Below are 19,673 nucleotides of genomic sequence, written 5' to 3' on the forward strand. Positions count from 1 at the left end.
TGTGAATATATATTTGAAATGGAGCCCTTGCGCTCTACTACTATCTATATTGCTCCATGTTTTGTTACACTGACTCTTCTTCAAAAGAGAGATTTGTGCCCACTGGGGAAGTGTGTGTGTGAGAGAGAGAGAGTGGAGAGGAAAGCTCAGCCTTGCCCAAAAAGACAAAACCCAGTCAGCAATCTCTTGTGGCAGTGAGAGGGAAAATGCCAAAGTGGACAAAAATAAATGATCAAATAAGCAACCTTCTCTCGCTTGGATGAAAATAGTGTGGGAAAAGCCTCAAAGTCTTCCACAGAAATTCTGCATCAAAATAGTCTCGAATAAATCAATAAAAAGACACCCACATATTTGATAGCGTTGCTTGATTTTTTTTCTCTCTTTTTTTTCTCCATTACCAAGGACCTTTCTCCTGAGAGCAGACGAAAAAGAATTCCCAGGCTATTTTTTTTCCCAGCCTTGCACTCGGATAAATGTTAAGCTTATTTCAAAAGGCTCCATGATTAAACGTCCTGCTAATCTTGGAGCGTTCTACATAAAAATCCACAGAGCATAAATCCATTTACTGCAAAATGTGAGGGAAGGCAAACAGAAAGTGGGGTTGCTACCAATTTTCAGGGTGAAAATGGCAACCATAAAGACGTGGAGCGTTCGGAAATGTGTTTGCTCGTCACTGCTCATCGAGGTTAAAAATGTGTAAATTGGCCATATGGCTTGGATTGCTACATTTCTAAAAAAAAAAAAAAAAAAAAAGAAAAGAAAAAAATGGTTGGTGTGTGTAATTTTTTCATGCCATCCAGAAATTGACAGTTTGCTGAAACTCCTTCTTGGATGGATTTTATGACACCTGGTTGTACACCGAACACAAGAAAGGACATAACACATTGGTGGAAATGTGCTGCATGAAAGTTTCTTGATATAAATAAAAAGATAAACATGTTGCAAGCACCAAAGCTGTGAGAGATGAACAAAGCATCCATTTGTGTGACCTCACATCAGATTCTTGGTAATCTGCTGATTGAGCAGAAACCAAATGCCAAAATATATCAGGATCTAACACCTTATAATACTTGCACACGATTCTTCAAGAAACTTTGCAGGTATGTTTTTTGGGCACTTTTGATGGACTTGCCAAGGCTCCTCTACAGAATATGACTCTGTAAAGTTAAAATCAAGGCCAGGACCAAAGCAATTGCTGCGCAACTCCCCGTTCTTCTTGTTGCTACTCGCTCAGATTGTGACTGTATGTTTGCGGTTGCATTCATGTGCTGAATGAACACATTTGGGAGTGATCACACGTGTTCCATCTAAAACACCTCCATCTAAAACTCTTGGACAATATTGTATAGGATGTACACCATATGAAATGTTCATAGCACGCTTCTTGTTGTTTCTTCTGAACCTGTAATCCATATAGAGGCAGGGGAGTCACAGTGGCAGTTTTACACTGTTATGTCCCTTCAAGGAATAGTGGACTAATCCACTCAGTTACGGCGGCTGAAAATATCTCACTGACTCCATTTCATCCTCAAAACACTGCAGGGGAAGAACCAAGTGGAGCAATGTTCATTGACATATTGGGCCCATAATCCATGTCCATACTGTATATAATTATTCCTTATATACTAGAATTCCATGTTCATAATATTATATGTATATTGAACTGTACACAAGTGTATGTGTATGCATGTGCCTAAGAAGTGGCATTGAAACCCTTGTCTCTGGGGGAAATTGACCTGAATTCAGCGCTGAGACTGCTCAGTCATCTTGACTACAAACACTGCAAAGAATCAACCCGCTGCGCACATATAGAGCTTTTATTTTGTGCAATGTCTGTCGTCTTTCGTATTTCCCTTTCTGTCGTTCTTCTCTCAGAACCTTTGGATTTATTTTTTGAAAATGAGTGTTTTCTTTTTTCAAATAGGTCTGAATCTGACATAAGAAGTGTTGCAACATGTGTTGCCGCAGAGCAAAACTTCACGGCATATAATCTGATGTTTTACACTATACCATATGAGATGAGTCGAGTGCTTCTGAACACTCATCGAAACATAAGGCAAAAGAACATTCACACCGCCTATGCATGTATCCCTGATCACACGTTTGCACACGTAGCTGGAAACAAACAGATTTAGATCTGAGTAAGAGGCGACTTAAGTATAAAGTCAGTCTCGCTGCTTTTGTTGCAGAAAAGGGGGAAAGTCTGCATACTCTACAGTTCTTAAAACACCTTTGCAAAGGCAACCGTTTCGATCTATAGGAACTTGTTTGGGCATTGCTGCTTTTGCTGCCAGGCATATTGACCACAATGCATTTAAATGGCCTGCTGAGCACAAAGCATTCAGACTCCTGTTAATATGTAATTTGCTCTGAGGACAAACAGACATGAGATAAGAGCTGAAAAACAGAGGGATGAAGGCGAAGAGTGGGAGGGGAAGCAGGAAGTGCAAAGAGCATACACAAATAGAAACAAAGACAGAAGGATACGAGGAGGGGCAAGAGTCAGAGGAGAGAGAGAGAGAAAAAATGAGTGGTAAACAGAGAAAATAATCCCAACATATGAAATGCACTTTTAATGAACCCCTTCCCTGTTAGGCCTGAAGTGGTGGTGATGTATGACATCTAACTGATCACTGTTGGTCTCCTGAGCAGATGACCTCTCTCCTGTGATGCTCTCAGCCCTCCACAAGAACCCAATTTAGCTCTTCTGCCTCACCACAGCCACCCGAATAAAGGAAAAATCCATCCAGCCGCAATCATAAAGAAGAAAAGAAGGACACAAGAAGGACAGCAATGGACTACTGAGCAAGAGGCCTGAATACAAGCTGTTCTAAATACGAGCAGGTCACTAACATTATGTGGGACAGAACAGATGTTTTTCTTACAGTAAACGTCATGCGTGAAAGTCCAAGATGAATTCAAGCATGTGGGTTTACACATGCCGTAAAGAAATGTGCACTTTTTTGTTTCCTTGTTGGGACCTGGAGAAAAGGATCGCTTTCATGAGTGTCTGTTTGCAAGAAAGCCGGAATGAGGGAAGTGTTACAGTACCTCAGCAAAAGACTAGATAAAACTGTCTCAGAGGGTAAATCCAGGCATAGCGAGCTGAGACGGCGTGCACACGCCGCACAACATCCAAGTTTTTTTTATTTTGAAAGTGCGTGCGCGCTTTTTGACTTTCTATCGTCACATTCCCAATTTCTCAGTGAGTGTAACAGCTCACTAAGCAGGGTATCACCATGCAAATATGAGAATGAGAAGAGAAGAGTGTGAAACCCTGCAAGTGTGACACTGAGAGAGCATGAGAACTAACGGGGCTGTTCAATTATTTATAAGCAGAGATTGTCTGTTTATCAAACTGACGCCTGGAGCGTCGGCCATGATTAGACTCAAACAATGGTGGTCTTCACTGAACACTGCTGAGCCAGCTTTCAAGACACAGACTAGATATGAATAAAGTGCAGACAGCATCAAAGTGTGCGTGAGTGAGTATGTGTGTGTGTATGTGTGCTTGTGTGTATAAATAGTTTTTCAGTGTTGGTTTTCACACTGTTAAGAATGGATTATTATGTTGTAAAATATCCAGTCATCATTTATACACCTCTTATGAATACTTCATGTGGAAACTAATAGTTGTTGAAAAATTAACACGCAGCATCCTTATATCTGCTTAGACCTCGACTCTAGCATACCGTAAGTGTGTTAGACCTGTTCAACTGGTGGTTAATGCAAATATCTAATTAGCCAACCAAATGCAACTCAATGCACTGAGGCATCGGATCAACTGCTGATATACTGGGGTTTTTCCCCACAACCAGCCAGCTCTGGGTTTTACAGACAATAGTATGAAAAAGTGAAAATATCCAGCGAGCGGTGGTTCTCTGGGTGAGAATGCCCTTGTTAATCCCAGGGGTCTGAGGAGAATGGGCACACTGCTTCAATAACAGGCAACAGTAACACAAATAAGTGCTTGTTACAGCCAAGGCATGTAGAAGAGCATCCCTGAACGCACAACAAATTGAACCTTGGAGTAGATCGGTTACAGCGGGAAGAAAACCACACCAGCCACTGTCACTGTCAGCTAAGAACAGGAAACTGAGGTTATAGTTCACACTGGATCACCAAAATTGAACAATAAAAGATTGGAAAAATGTTGCCTGGTCTGATGATACTCGATTTGTGCTGCAACATTCACAGGGCAGGTTCAGAATTCGGTGTAAACAACATGAAATCATGGCTCCATCCTGCCTTCTATCAGGCTGCTGTTGGTGGTTTAACGGTGTGGGGGATGTTTTCTTGACAAACTTTGCGTCCCTTTGTGGCCCAGGCTCATAGAAAACGGGTCTAGCCCGGATCCGGCATCAAACTGGCACTTCTGACTAACCGGTGTCATGGTAGGGTGTATGTCAACCAGATGTGGGCCAGGTCTGGCAATGATGGCACTATTTATGTTCCTATTTTCCAGTTTAAGTTAGAAGACCCAAATGCCATGTTGCAATACTATACTGCTATGGTAGCCAATGTTTCAAATGCAGATTTGACAGGTTTGTGAGTGTAGACTTTATCCAAAACCTAGTGAGGATTTACTCATGTTTACCACTGGGTGGCTGTAGCTCAGGAGGTAGAGCAGGTCACCTACTGACCAGAAGGTTAGTGGTTTGATCCCTGGCTCCTCCAGTCTGCATGTCAAGAGTGTAAATGGAGTTAGGAAGCACTCAGTTTAGAGAAAGTGTGTGAATGTGGCATGTTGTATAGAGCACTTTGAGTAATGCGAGAGAGTAGAAAAACACTATATAAGAATCAGTCCATTCACTGTCCCAACAGATTTTCTTCATGTTACTTTTGCACTATTATGTTCCAGCACATGTTGTTATTACATGGCTTGATTAAGGTACACATTAGGCTGACATCTGGGGCCAGAGCTGAAACTGTTCTGGGCCAGCAACGGGCCAGCAGTGTGTCTGCAACTGGCCTTGTGCTGGCCCATGTGTGGGCCACCTCTGGCAAACCAGGTCTGGGCCACCAAAGGGCCGTCATTCTTTGCGGTATGTGGGCCATGTGTAAGCACATTGTGTGGGCCAGATCCGGACCATACCAATTTTGCTATGTGGGTTATTGCCTCTGATGGTGTCCGTCCTTTTATGAGCACAGCATGCCCACCTTCTGGTGGCTGCTTCCAGCAGGAAGCACACAGCATGTCTTAAAACTCAAATCACCTGAAACTGGTTTCTTGAACATCACAATGAGTTCACTGCACTCAAATGGCCTCCACAGTCACCTGAGCTCCTTTGGGATGATATATGCTCAGGCTGTAAAGTCTTTAAAAGCCTTTTGAACCTGTTTGTTCACATTATTATGTAAGAGTCTACTGAAATATCTTCTTTAAAGTGGCAATAAAACAACTTTTACCCACTTGCAGAAAATATTCTTGCTTATATCAAACCAGATTCTTCCAGCTCCTTACACAACCTGCAGAAACAGAATATGCCGTGCGTCCTGTTGGAATCACTTGTTTGTGAGTTTTTATTTCGATCTGCAAAACACTTGCATACTTTGCATTATTATTCACTCTAATGTTATATGTTCTACTTGATTTATTGGTTCAATTACTGAGAGAGACTGCTTTCTGTTTGGCTTGATGTTTGCCTTCCTTCACCTGTTGCTTGTTTTTCTCCACTTCACACTGAACAGCTTGTGTACAGTCAGCTGGTGTGATCTCGTGGGCTGCCTGCAGCTTCTCTGAACTAACATTATTTTGCCTTGAGTTGAAAAGTGGCCATAAGCTGCACCGCACACACACACGCACACGCACTGCACGGCCGGGTGTTGATTCTCAGTGGGATCTGCAATACCAGCAAACCTTTTTAAACCAGTTTTTCTGCCCTAGCATCGAAATCTCATTCAACACACCTTCGAAGACTCTTCAGATTTTACAATGTAAGACTGTGCCCTCTCCCTTTTTTTACGACGTGAACTACGACTTGCTCTGTTGCGTGCGGTCTTTTCAGCAGAGCATAAATAAGTGGCTGTGTGAAAAGCTGTGAATCTAAAGGAATGCCATGAGCTGCGAGAAGAGAGCCATTACGCCACAGGTGGACTCTTGAACCGAGGTGTAACAGTTTCCTGCAGGAACAAGACGTTTTGTCAGGACGGAAATGAGGAACGGAACGTGGGAGATCTGAAAATGGGCTCTGCAGGGAGTATAAGATGGGTGGTATGGCAGGATAAGGAAGGCAGGGAGGGAAGAGGCGCTGAGTTGTAATGGGGCAGGAGCCAGATGCTCCAGTTTCCTTGACAGAAATGGAGGTCAAATGCAGCTTTATGCGAAGGCAACACAGAGAGAGAGAGGCACAGACATAGAGAGAACTATAGAGGGGAGGGAGGCAGCATCATGACTTTAACTAGTGGTAAGGGACACTGCACACCGTGTAGAGAGCCCCATCTTTCTAACTACAGCAGGGGAGGATAAGACTGTGTGGTGTCTACTTCCAGGATAGATGAAGGGGGGAGTAATGGGGTTTATGAGGAGGCTGAGAACATTAATAGATGTGAGTGAGAGAGAGGGATAAAAATAAAAACATATGTTAGGGTAGATAGAGCTTATGAAGCACTAATGGATAGAGAGACTATACGGGGAGGACACATGATGAACTCAAATGGTCCATCTGGGAGTGTGGGCCTCACCTGTTCCAGGAGAAAAAGGGGCATAAATATATATTAGAGATGCAGCTATTAGGCAAGAGACTCTAGATGAAAAATAGCTTTTGTATGTGAGTATTTCAGCTCGCACTGGATAGCCCATGGGCCCACGTAATGATTTTCTCTGAGTAGAATATGCAGTTGGGTAATGGGGGAATATACATCACACGTGCTGTTGTGAGGCCTTCAAAGGGGAAAGTGGCAAAAAGGGCCGATTTAGGGTTTTGTTTAGAGGAGAATGGGATTAGCAGACAGTTGTAGGGAGGACCGGGAACCGAAATGATGCAGCCAATAAAACCAGCCGCACGCCACACTGAGCAAACAAGAGACTTCAGAGTCAATAAATCCTACATCGTCACGAGCCAATTTCCACAAGCTGGCAAGCTACAACTGTAGTGAGCAGCAAAGACGAGTGTAAACATGTTAGCATACACAAAGGCAAATTGAACAATACTCTGAATCTGGTGAGTATTTGTCTAATCAAATGTAAAGATAAGGCTGGATTTGACTGAAAACACCCATGTTAGCCTCATTCTCGGGACATTTTTACCCTGTTTGAGGCACTCACAAGCCCACTGGTGCCTTTTAAAGACATGTTTACTTTAATATCATTAATAAATGTATGGTTTCGTACAACAATAACAAACAAAACAACAAACAAAAGGAGATGGGCAGTTTAAGAAGTCGTTTGATATTACTGCCAATAAACTGTACATAAAAGATGGACATAGACCTTGTGATGTCACCCTCATTTTAATGCCAGCAGTGATTTAAATCACACTTTAGGTTCTTAACATGGTCAGCACGCCTGCATTCAGAGATTGTATATGAATCCACCCCACAGAAACAAATCCTTGCTATCTAGTGCTACACCTCCATTCACCAAAACTGGAACACAGACAAGCCGCATTATTTGTCATGTAGTCTGATTAAAAATGCTCCAAATGTCACCAGCGTCACAAACACTGTTGACTCAATCGGCAACAAAAGGCAGACTGTACTCTCTAAGGAAGAGAGTGAAGGAGATGACTTCAGGCAAAAGGAGAGAGCCACGGGAGGACAGGAGGAGTTCACTGCCAGCTGACTCACCCCTCTCTGATCTGAGCGCCTTGAGAAACAGGACCTGGAAATGTGTTATTCTCAAGGTGTGCGCTTCCTGTAAGAGAGCAAGATGCTGTGACGTGAGACTGCATATAAAGAGGTGTATAAAAAAACAGCTTCTCCCTACTCCCTTGAGGTTCACGTACACACGTATGTGTGTGTCGGTGTGTGTGTTGGTGTGTGTGTTTGTGTGATCCGCATACAGATCTCTGTCTGGTAACCCATCTGCCCCCCGTGTGCTTGATATTCAGTCATGAGCCTGCCTCTGTCTGTTGAACAGCGTGGAGAGGCAGAAAGAATTTAGCATCAGGGCCTTCAGGCGTCTACGACAAAATATTGTTTTGCTTAGGAGGCCAGCCTGAGGCGGTTAAATCAAGCATGATCACATGCTTTTTATCCGTATTCATTTGCCCTGCACTGAACTTAAGAGCCTTCTACAGTAACAGCTGGCGTTACCGCCTGTAGAAACAAGAGTGGAATGAACCGACATGTTAGCTACTCATTTATTTACGGGGTTACCCTTACGTACCCATGTGTTGTCAAAACCCTCCGCTAAAGCTTGTTGAGTCTTTTATAAGACCCAGTTTAATCGCCCATCTGTTTATTAAGAGGTGAAACATCTGGATTTGAATACCCACTGAATGAAACGTTTTCCAGCAATGCTCTCTAATTCAGTGAACCAGCCTCAACCAAAATCATGAAGAAATGGAACCAAAACAGCAATTGAGTTCTCTTTTTCAACTCTCTCCCCCTCATCTCCGCTTCTCAAATAACTGAAGCAAATATTTCTCTGCCATTTATGGCTTTCTGTCTCTTTACCCCCGGCTGCGGCGCGTTCCCAAGAAAGCTGGCTTTTCTTGTATTTTGATGGGCTCCTCTGTCACATAATTGGGGGTTTTCTTGGAGAGCTGGCTTTAAAGGTTTGTTCCCTGTTATCACTGCTAATGAGAAAATGAGCAGCGTTACACTGATGTGATCCACCAATTGGAATGTAAAGTGCTGCCTGTAAATAAGACATAACAGAGGTAGATGTGCACCTGAATGTTTTAAAAAACAAGTGTTTTGGTGTCCATGCACGCATGCTCTTATGATCTTTTTGTTCTCTAAAGGGGAGGCAGATAGGTTTGCTAGCTGAAGTATTTTGATGTCTTTAGCATGTAAATATAAATACATAATATGTTTTATATATCTTTTTTTAAAGGAGATTCCCCGTCTTTGCTACCAGCAAAGAGAATAAGCAGTCCAATAAGACCCCAGGCATCGATCGCTCCTTCCCTTCATTCCAAAAATACTCCAGTGCCTCCACGGCGGAGGGAACAAGATGTTCCCATCTTTCACCGCTTTAAACTCTCAATATGTAATTGCCAATCACCAATCCATCCAAGCCTTCATCGTTACCTTCTTTCACCCTCTCGGCTGTTTTTTTTTTTTTTTTTGTCTTTTTTGTGTTTTTTTGCATTGACATGGCAGCTGGTTGCATTGAATCATCTCAGTGTCTTGCTTCACTGCGTCTACAAACCTTTTTTGGCAACTACAAGCAGCCCAGCCAGCCAAGGGAGGCTTTTGTTGACTCCTTCGCAGACTGTATTAATATTTACCAGGCTCTGAAACACAGGCAGACATCGACCATGAGGCGATTCCTTCGTGTTGCTTGGTGGTAAGCCCGTTCTTGTTTTTTGGATTAAAGCATAATCCAACCAACCAGATTTTGCAGTGTTTAAACATTGCTTGCTGCAGTAAGGGGGGGTGTGAGGAATTGGTGGGGGGGAATCCCCACGCTGTTGGCTTCTGTTCAGCTGGAGAATTCCTTAAAAACCAAGATGATCGTAGGATTTGAGTGACGCTATATGTTAACCAGTCTGATTAGCAGTCTCACTGGGAATTTTCAATATACACTGTAGATGTTTTTTTCATTTAAGTTTTCTTGCACTGAGTTGGAAAAAATTTTTATATGAGGGAAAAAAAAGCAGTAATACATCCCACACACAATGATGATCTTAGACACCATCTTTAACATACTACTTTCTCGCTAACCAGATTGAAACCTATCAGCCTACTCTACTGATTCAGATGGACATAGCAAAATGAAAAATATTCATAAACTCATAATACTTTCAAAGTTTTCCCTTGTGCGCTGACAAACTGTCAAGAACCGAGTGAAGGTTTAAAGTGTGTGAGAGAAAGGACTCAAAATGTGCACCAAATACAAACTAAGACTAGCAAATTTGATCATATCCAAACACGGTACACAGTTCCCAGATGACCCCTTCATCACTGTGGTTACAACACTGTGAAAAAACAGAGCTGCATATGCCTGGGAGACAGAAAAAAATCAATACAAAAACCCCTGTATACAGGCACCCTTTAATATTCACTGAGTGTAGTCTGAAACCAGGACCTCATAAGGTTAAAAATACCAAGATGAGGCGCTGAAACTTTCTTGGTGCTCGAGGTAGAATTTCAGCACTGACACCAGCAGAGCAGTCGTTTCACAGAGGCACAGCTCCCCAGCCTTTTTCTTATATTCTGACAAATTACCACCATCTTTCAGATCACTTCTCAAATGCCAGTTGTGATCACCAAAACCGTTAAAAGAAAAACAACCTCTTCAGAAGGATTTTGTTTTTTCAAACAATCCTCATCGCTACCTACTGGACTTGTAAAAGCACCAACATGAAACTTTTAATAGTCTTTCATAATATAGCATGTACAGTCTTTTATCCAGGGCTGAACGAGACAATGTTTAAAATGTTGAATGGGAATGGCTGTCTCAGACTAGCCACTTGTTGCTCTGATGCATATTTTCTTAATGTGCCCTTAGTCGGGGGGCTCACGAGAAACAGCTTAAAAAAAAAACAAGGATTGACAAAGTTAAAGCCGAAGAATGTGAAATATTCTGACCTTAATCGTTAAGGCTGGTTAAAAAAACAACAATACTGGATGGTTCCAACCTCTTAAATATGCCCAACTCTTCCGCTTCTTTAACCTGTGATGCACACTTTCACCTTCAGCCAACAACCACACAAGACAAAAGACAGATGTGTAGGGGCATGTAAACCGAATGTCTTGCCTAACATCTGGATTGCTCATTTAAACCAATAAACACTTCAGTCGTGTTAAAACAATCTTTAAAAATGTTTTGCCAAATACCGGTATCTGTGGCTGAAAAAGCGATGTGATGTTTATGCATTCACTTTTTAGTGGTTAGCAATAGCTGCTGCACAAATGTTGCTCACTTTGGAGGAACAGCACAGGAGCTTACCACTTTCACAAAGCTATTAGAATTAAAAAAGAGAAGGGGTAGACTATGCCCCGCCCCGGTTCTGCAGGGAATTCCCAACCTCCTGAGACCTCCTGAAATTTCTGTATGGATTCCTGCAATGAGGTGCGGATGGATGCAGTTCTCTTTCAGCCAGGCGCTAATTTGGGCTTACACTGATTAAGCTGTCCATCGTGCTGCCAGTAGACCACTGTGTATGTGCGATCCGCTAAGCGTATGTGAGCAGAATCTCTAAAGCTCAAGGAGACACCATCAGCAGTGCTGGCGACTCACGGGGAGAGAGGACATGAAAGAGCTACGGACAGCCGGTGTCATAGTGGGATTACAGATGGGAGAAGAATCCTCCCCACTCTGTCAACAATTAACAAGCAGATAACTGCAAAACAAGCTCGGCGATTCTGTCATCGGCTCGGTCCTCAGGTGCACAGAGAAGGAGAGGGGGGAAAGAAAGGAGCTAATTGAATGTAGAATTGAAAGTAGAACTCAGTAATGAGACATGATGAGGCTGCGTTTTTGACTCCTGTCAGCACTTCAGGCTGTTTCCTCGTATTAATGATGGCAAAAAATTTCACAAACTGATACTGCAGCAGCTCGCCTGAGAATGGCCATTATTGGTCATTTGAAATCCAGTCATGAAAAAACAACAACATCACCCATAAAAGAAACAAAACACATGCTTCTCAAAGTTCAGACACAGCTGATAAAATGCAACAAAGTGAACTAGGTAGAGAACAGTTTAATATATATGCACGCCACATGATGCAGCGCAGTATGACAACATATGCTGCTTATTGGCAGGGTGGCATCTTGCAGCATCTAATAATCTCCATATCAACTGTTAGCCCTGTGGGGCTCAGGTTATGAACTCTCACTAAGCTGACAAGAGCAGCTTTTGACCCTCCACTCCAAACCAGCAGCCAGGCGGATCATGTCCAAAGGGAGAAAGTGGGCTGACAATGATCCCCTGCCCCCAGGCTTTGTGCTGTCACAACATACACACCAACACATTATGTTTCCTTGAGTTCCTCATAAGCAACGTTTAATCACTCGGGTCTGTTGTTGTACTTTAACCATCTTGGATTTCTCTTGTGCAAATTCTTACTTCTCATGTTCATGCAAAGTTGAAGTTGTTTGGTATAAACTTAACTTTGCTATTTTACGGTTATGCAGCTAGGGTCAGGGGAACAGTTACCAGGCAACCAGAGGAGATTATACAGGAAGAGCCAGGCTGGGGTCCCCCATTTCCATCTTTGAGCTTAGCTAAGCAAGCCAGCTGCATGTGGAAGTTTATATATTTAAAAAGATTTTTTAAATAGTTCAAGTGTGGCACTGAGCTCATTTAAATATGGCAATAGAACAGGAAAAATACCTATTTTCCAGCTGCTATTGTATCATGGGTTTACTGGAGTTCGTAGGCGCCTAAACAAAGATGCAGACAGTCATATCAGACTAATAACACTACTGATGGCTCACTTCCATTTACAAATCCCTGTAAGCCAAGCCACTGAGCCAGCATGTCTACCAGGACCCTGGTGTAATTAATACAGCCATAATCAATTATATTGTTTACATCAATGTTTTTCCTTACATGCTGAATATCTGCAGAGAAGCAAATATCTAATGCGTTTCAGCAAATGCTCAGTGGTATGTCTCTAAAACAGAGTGTCCAACAATGAGGTTAGGCAAATTGGGGTTCTCTTCATATTTGTACATTTTTACGTAGGATGCATATGACCAATCACTTTTACCATCAACACAAGCAGTGTCTTTGACTGGGTGGCTGCTAACAGCAATCTCCATGCCCTCAACCCACTACAGACATGAGCAAAAATAATCAATCGAACCACACTGGAGTAAATAAACATGAGCCAGTGCAACTGCAGCTAATCAGTCTAACAGCCTATAGGTGTACCTCAAAACGGGTTGGATGGGGGAAAGCTACTGGAGACCCACCAGCAAGCACTAAATTTAACTTTAGTGCAGTAGTGAGGTTGTTTTGATTTGGGGGTTTTTTGTTTGTTTGTTTTTCAAGAACATAAAAAGGACATTGGGCTTTTTTCCTTTACACTAAACTGCAAGGCTCAAAATTGGAGGAATGGCACGAGAAGATATCTAATTTAATTGCCCGTGGCATTTTTCCCATAAAGGTCAGTGAGTTTTAGTTCACATTTTACTCCCAGCCTCGGCGTGTGAGTAATTTAGCCCGTAGCACAGATGTTATTGTGCATCACACTAAAACCAGTCAGGGCTTAGGAAAAAAAAATCCATTTGTCCGATGAGGAGCAAAAAGGCTGCTGTCAAACACAAACACCGTAAAAGAATGAGGTGGACCCTTTCGCCGGTTCCCACGGTGTACTGCTTTACATTTTTCCCCACTTCTCTCTGGGCAGCCGTCATGCGTTACTTTTCCCCCCCATTAAATGCCAGCCACTGCGTCTGTCTGCACCAAAAAAAAAAAAAAAAAAACAACTCGTCGGCCAGAAGCTCCGACTAAACAGCCCACATATAGTAGGAGAGCTATGCGCACCGGTGTCAGATTTACTACTATAGACTCTAGATGTCACAGATTGCGCGCTGAGATCTACACCTTTAAGCATCTTCGTAGTCCCTCCGGCTCATCAATTTGCATGGCCAAAAAAAGCGGATTTTGGGGACCAAAATCTGCCGAGCGTCGCAGAGGAATCGATGACATCATGTCTGTGGGGGGAAGATGTAGTTTTTGCGAGCCGTGAAAACAGATGCTCGTCTGGCCTCTGGTTGGAGTATCTGATGCGGGGAGGGGAAAGCGGGTGAATTGAGGCGACTGTGCACTGTGATGTGAGCCCCACACACACACACACACACACACACACACACACACAAACGAGCTTTAGGTTACTACCTGCTCCGTCTGAGCAAATAGTTCTCTTCCCTCCCCACAAAAGCGCAATGGCGCACTGTGGTGCACGCACAGCGGTGCGATTTCTGTGCAGATGTGGACACATTTGCGCAACATAAACGCGCGTGGTGTGACTGAATGTCGAAATAAGCTAAAATGTAAATGCATACATGTGAGCCACAAGGAGGCTGAGAGCCGAGCGTAACGGCATCACCGTGGTGCTGATTTTTTTACCCCAGTCATGTACACAAGATCGGGTTATACCAGGTGACAGTCAAGAAGAGGTTAGAAGGCTGGCTGAGTGGATAGAGTGAGAGGAGCTGGAAACACTGCGCTTTGAGGAGCTTAACCGATTCTTTTGAGGCCCAAACTTAAAAGTTTGTCTTACCTCCACACTTGTCCCATCTGAAAGATGTGTATGAGGGTCTGCCAGACCCAGACGGAGAGGCGGCAGCACCTGTCTCTTTGCAAACTGGCTGTAGCTCTGCGACTACTCAGCCCCTCCACGGAGCCCAGTCCTCCCCCCGTGTAATCCTGGACAAACCACCTGAAGCTCAGGATCTGAACCAGAACCGAGGGCACCAACACGAAGAACAGGGTCAGGCCTGACCACAGGAAGTCCTGTTTGTGATAATAGTCGACGGCCAGCCACAAATCGGTCCCCACGTCCCAGAAGAACACCAGCAGTGCCAGGATGATCCACAGGCAGTCCAGCCAGAGGCGTTCCTCCTGCGGTGGTCGCGCTGCATCTCTCCCCTTCCCCTTCCCCTTCCCCCGGAGGTAATGCAGGCAGGCGCTCCGGCAGCCCCAGTAGCACGACGAGGTGTTGCAGCAGTGACAGATGTGGAATGAGCTGCCGTCCCGAGTGTCGTCCTCTCCCGTCCCCACCACCTCGTCCAGATTGTGCAGCTGGGCGAAACCGGTGACGACCCCGCGACCATCGGATTTCGCTGCCATCTTTCCCTCTGATGTTCCCACCTCCTCCGGCTTCCGGGGTTCGTGACGACACTTCCCTGACACCTGTTTTGCACCCCAAATGTTGGAGCCATCTAAAAGCGGGGTGTCAGCGCGTCGCCGTCGCTCGCTCCGTCCCCAGAAAGCGCACCGGTGGCGCAACAGACGCGGCACATTTTCCCCTGCTTTCCCTCCACTGCAGATCTACTCCCACCTGGTAACAACAATCTAATCTGCGAGTTCAAACAATTTAATTGGCAACTCATGCGTCCGACTGCGATCCAACAATTTTTACCTGCGCATTAATCTCATTTCCTGCTGTTCAGTTGTTTCCCATCTCTGCAGCTCGCCTCCAGCTGCAAGCGGAGTGCCATGAGCAGACGGTCCCTCCACTGTCCCACGCCGACGTAATTCACCCCCCTCTCTCCCTCTCTCTCTCTCTCTCTCTCACACACACACACACACACACACACACACACACACACACACACACACACACACACACACACAGACTCACTGCCAACGTGGTTGCCATCTAGTGTCTCATTTGAAGCCCCAAAATATGTAGGAGTGGGCTGACTGCATAATGTAGATGATGATTTGGTGATGACTTGAGTGTTTGAATCAATCATACTGACACAGTTTGGAGTCACTGTTTGTGGGATGAAAACAGAAGCTCCTCCGTTTACGTAAAAAAAAAAAAAAAAAAAAAACACACACACACACACACACACACAAAAAAAACACACAAAAAAAACATATGCTCCCGAAAGTTTACGTGACCTGCTGTGGTTTTCGCCGTGCGTGTGAGCGCATATGAGGTTATTTTCAGTCGTAAATGTTTAGACTATTAATACAAAAAAGAGAGATGGGTAACTTCTATACAAAATATAGGATGGGGTTTGTTTCAGTGGGAATCGGAGGGGTTAAGCGTATACTGAAAAGCACCCCCACCCCACCCTCGGGTTACATGTGGGAACAAAGAGCTGGTGAGTCCGCTGCAGGCTCAACAACTCTGATTAGAATGTGCCCACTGAGCTGCCACGCAGGGTCATATCCAATGTGAGATTGATTGGATCATGTCCGCTTCACCCCCGCTGTCTGCTCAGCTCTGCCTGTGCGGACTTGATGGGAGCTGTCTAGTGCTGAATCCTCGACAGCTCTGTCTTTATTCCCGAAGGCCCTAATTGAGAACGCGTCGTCTGAACTAGTTATCTATCTAACAAGGTTACTGTAACTAAACTGAAACTGAAAATTAACGTGAAATATACATTTTAGTTTGTTTGCTAAATTTTTTTTTTTTTTTTTTTTTTAGGGAAAGAAAATCAAAATGAACTGAAATGATTTTGTGAACAACTGACTAAAATAAACTAAAACTATAAAGAAAACACCCTTAAGTTTACTCCTTGTCAGTCTGGCAAAATGTATTATCCCACCTTGCCTGATGAGGCTTTAGTTTTTACTGAGACTTAGCATTTCTACAAAACTGTGAGTCAACTGCTTTCAAAAAGCTCTGTTTTCTATTGTGCTACATATGCTGATTTTCCTATATCTTGCCTCTGGCATGTTCCTTCATACAATATCAAATAAAAACACTAAAACTAATGAAAAACTAAACTGAAAAGACAAAAAAATGCAAAAAAAAACTAACTAAATAAAACTGACTTAAAAACAAACAGTCAAAATGAAATTAAAATGAAAACTAATTGGAGGAAACAAAACTATAACATGTCCGGTAGTCAACTGACAAAAGCATCCCTACAATCTACACTCACTGGCCACTTCATTAGGTACATCCAGTCATCTTCTTATTAATGCAGGCATTGAATCAGCCGATTACATTTCATTTGCATTTAGGGGTCAGGCCTAACTAGTTGATGTTCAAGCTGAGCATCAGAATGTGAAAGAATGGCGGTTTAAGTGATTTTGAACGTGGGATGGTTGTTGGTGCCAGACGAGCTGGTCTGAGTATTTCAGAAACTGATGATCTGCTGGGATTTTCCCACACAACCATCTCTAGGGTTTACAGAGAAAAAGAGAAAATATGAAGTGAGCAGCTATTCTCTGGGTGAAAATACTTTGCTGAAGCAGGGGTCAGAGGAGAAGGCCAGACTGCTTCAGCAACAGGCAACAGCAACTCAAATAAGCACTTGTTACAACCAAGGAATTCACAAGAGCATCTCTGAATGCACAGCACATCAAATCTTGAAGCAGCTGGGCTACAGCAGCAGAAGACCACACCAAGTGCCACTACTTCAGTAAGCTCAGGAACCAGAGCTCAATCCAATAGTGCATCTTTGGGATTTACATCATGGATATGCAGCCAACTGCAGCAACTTTGTGATCCTCATGTCGAACAAAATCTCTGAGGAGTGTTTCCAGCACCAGTTATTTGGCTCAGAGTAGCAGGTATAACTTCATTACTACCTCAGGTCTCTAAACAGTGCCTTGTGAGCAGCACTCTGAATGCACACTCAGGTTTAATGGCCTGGGGTAGGCAGTGAAAAAAAGGCCTCAGAGCAATAATAATTAAAAAACAAAATTATACAGCAACAACTGTTTTCTTGTAATAACAATAATTTTACACACAAAAAAGCAAAACACAAACCTACAGTAGTAAGTGTGTGAGACTCAGAGATGAGTTAACTTTAACCCTGTGAGGTCAGTGATGACCCCAAACATGGTCCTAAATCCCAACATTTTGAGAGATAAACAAACAAATACTTATTTGTTAGAAAAAGCAATGTAAATAGCTGTTACGCGCATCAATTCAAATATTTTTATTACTAATTTCCAAGAACATTTTCTTTTAATTGGTGGGAGAACATATTAAACATACAAAAATCGACACATTCGGATAGCATGGGATCAGATGGACTCAGAAGGCTGAAAGAATACAAGACAGGAACAATAAGGCTTTTTTGAGGAGTAGGTCTGGGGTGATGGTTTTCTAAGGGTGGCATACGCAAAATTATTCAGGCAGTATGTGTGTGATTCCCACCCAAGTACAAGGAATCCGCGAAGCAGTGTGGCTTTACTTCAAATGTAAATGTGGCATCCTGTGAATAATATGTTCAGGTTGAACAAATCAATGATGCACTGTAGGCAAGGCTGTGTTGTGATTTCAGAGGTTAAATCAATACAAGTGGCAATGAGAAGCTAATAACAAGACTGTGGGATTCTCCTCTACTTTGTATGAATACTAGTGATGCTGTAAATAACATCCATCTGGCTTATGTTAAATTTTACCATGGGTCACTTCTACTGATGTGAATGATTATCCCCAAAATATCAATGTATAAATCTAAGAAGGCAGATCATGCTTTGTTTTTGTTTGTGTGTGTCTTCTTATGTATGTAAATTTATATAAACCAGGAATAGAAGACAAAGAATGAGAGAAAAAGAAGTTCTAATCAATTACAAAGAAAAATTACAAAGAAACACTGAGCTCTATCACTATTCATTGAAGGAGCTTAATCAACTCGATCAGAGGCAATAAGCCTACTGATGGAGCACAGAAGTGCAAATCCAGACATTTGTCACAGTGAAAAATCACAACAGATTCTGGTGTTAGACTCCGCACCTACATCAAAGTCATTATCTGCCTTGACAGACAGCTCTGATTCACTGGACATGCCCAAAATAACACCACACAAACAAGAACCATTCAGAACAGAAGGTTAAAGTGAAGGAGTGAATCATGGATGAGATTGTCTTCATCAGAAGATGAATGAAGAGCCTGGGTGAGTAATTGGTGTTGGTGTGGGTACTAATTATCCAGCCCCTAAAATTTGCCAGACGATGTTCCAGCATGTTTGGAACTCTTCAATAAATGTCAAAAAATTGCTCTGTGGGAAGTGTGGGAGTGAGCATTCAGTTCCCTCGCGACAAATTTGGACACTTAACAGATCGCAGTTTGACGTTAACTGGGAGCCTGTGAGAGCACCTTTAATGGGAAATGTGAGTATGTCTTTGGCAATAGTTACATGCAGTGATTTCCCACGTTCCATGGAGTTACAGTCATTATGCTTCACCCACTTTTATATTTATAACTTATTCTTCTTTTTTGTAGGTTGTGGATCTTTTATAACAGATGCTAAACTAAATCATCTTCACATTTGTCAGAGCATCCTCTTAAATAAAAGATAGAGGTTAGGCTTCTCTGTTGTATTCTGTGAAGTGCATGTTTGCTTTGAAAGTTATTTTTTATCAGTTCATCTCTTGACAGCAAAGCATCTTCTCCCCAGAAGAAGAGCAGTTATTTGGTTTGTAAAGCAACGCTGGGTTTCACATTCAATTTAGCCCTGGTGTCTGTACAGCGCTCCCTATGATGTGGGCTGGGAAGGCCCAGAGCAAACCATCTATTGTGAAGCTTAGACAGGCTGCAAGTGAAGCAAATACCGTGCTGATTTGCAATACATCACAGACACACACACACACCCACACAATGCTCAGAATGTCTAAAACAAAATGGTCCACAGTAGCCTCTGCCAAGCTATCTGCTATTCTTCTTCTCCCTCCAAAAGCGTTCACCTCTTTAGGGAGTCTGCCGTTCAGGCTCCTTGTGTGTTCCTTCATATGCTTTAAGATCTCAGCGGGCAGTTGTCCTCGCTATTCAGAGAGCTAAGACAAAAACCTCAGGCAACGTTTCTTCTTTTTTTTCCCCCTGCTGCACGCCCTTTCTTTAGAATAAACTCCCCAGCCGCCTTCAGCTAATGCAGCGCACACATGATCTTTAAAGCCCGAGTCAAAATGTCATTA

The 19,673-nt window shown here is 43.1% G+C and overlaps 1 protein-coding gene across 1 annotated transcript in view; it reads right to left on the reverse strand.

Moving 5' to 3' along the window:
* xkr6b (XK, Kell blood group complex subunit-related family, member 6b) overlaps window positions 1-14,924 on the reverse strand; it is a 61,734-nt gene extending 46,810 nt beyond the window's left edge. The window contains exon 1 of the mRNA XM_031731949.2: window positions 14,347-14,924. Coding sequence (XP_031587809.1) covers window positions 14,347-14,915 — 569 coding nt within the window. The 5' untranslated portion in view covers window positions 14,916-14,924. The remainder of the gene's footprint in view (window positions 1-14,346) is intronic.
* Window positions 14,925-19,673: the final 4,749 nt, after the last annotated feature.

The sequence above is a fragment of the Oreochromis aureus genome, linkage group 15 (assembly GCF_013358895.1).
Source record: "Oreochromis aureus strain Israel breed Guangdong linkage group 15, ZZ_aureus, whole genome shotgun sequence".
Taxonomy (NCBI): Eukaryota; Metazoa; Chordata; class Actinopteri; order Cichliformes; family Cichlidae; genus Oreochromis; species Oreochromis aureus.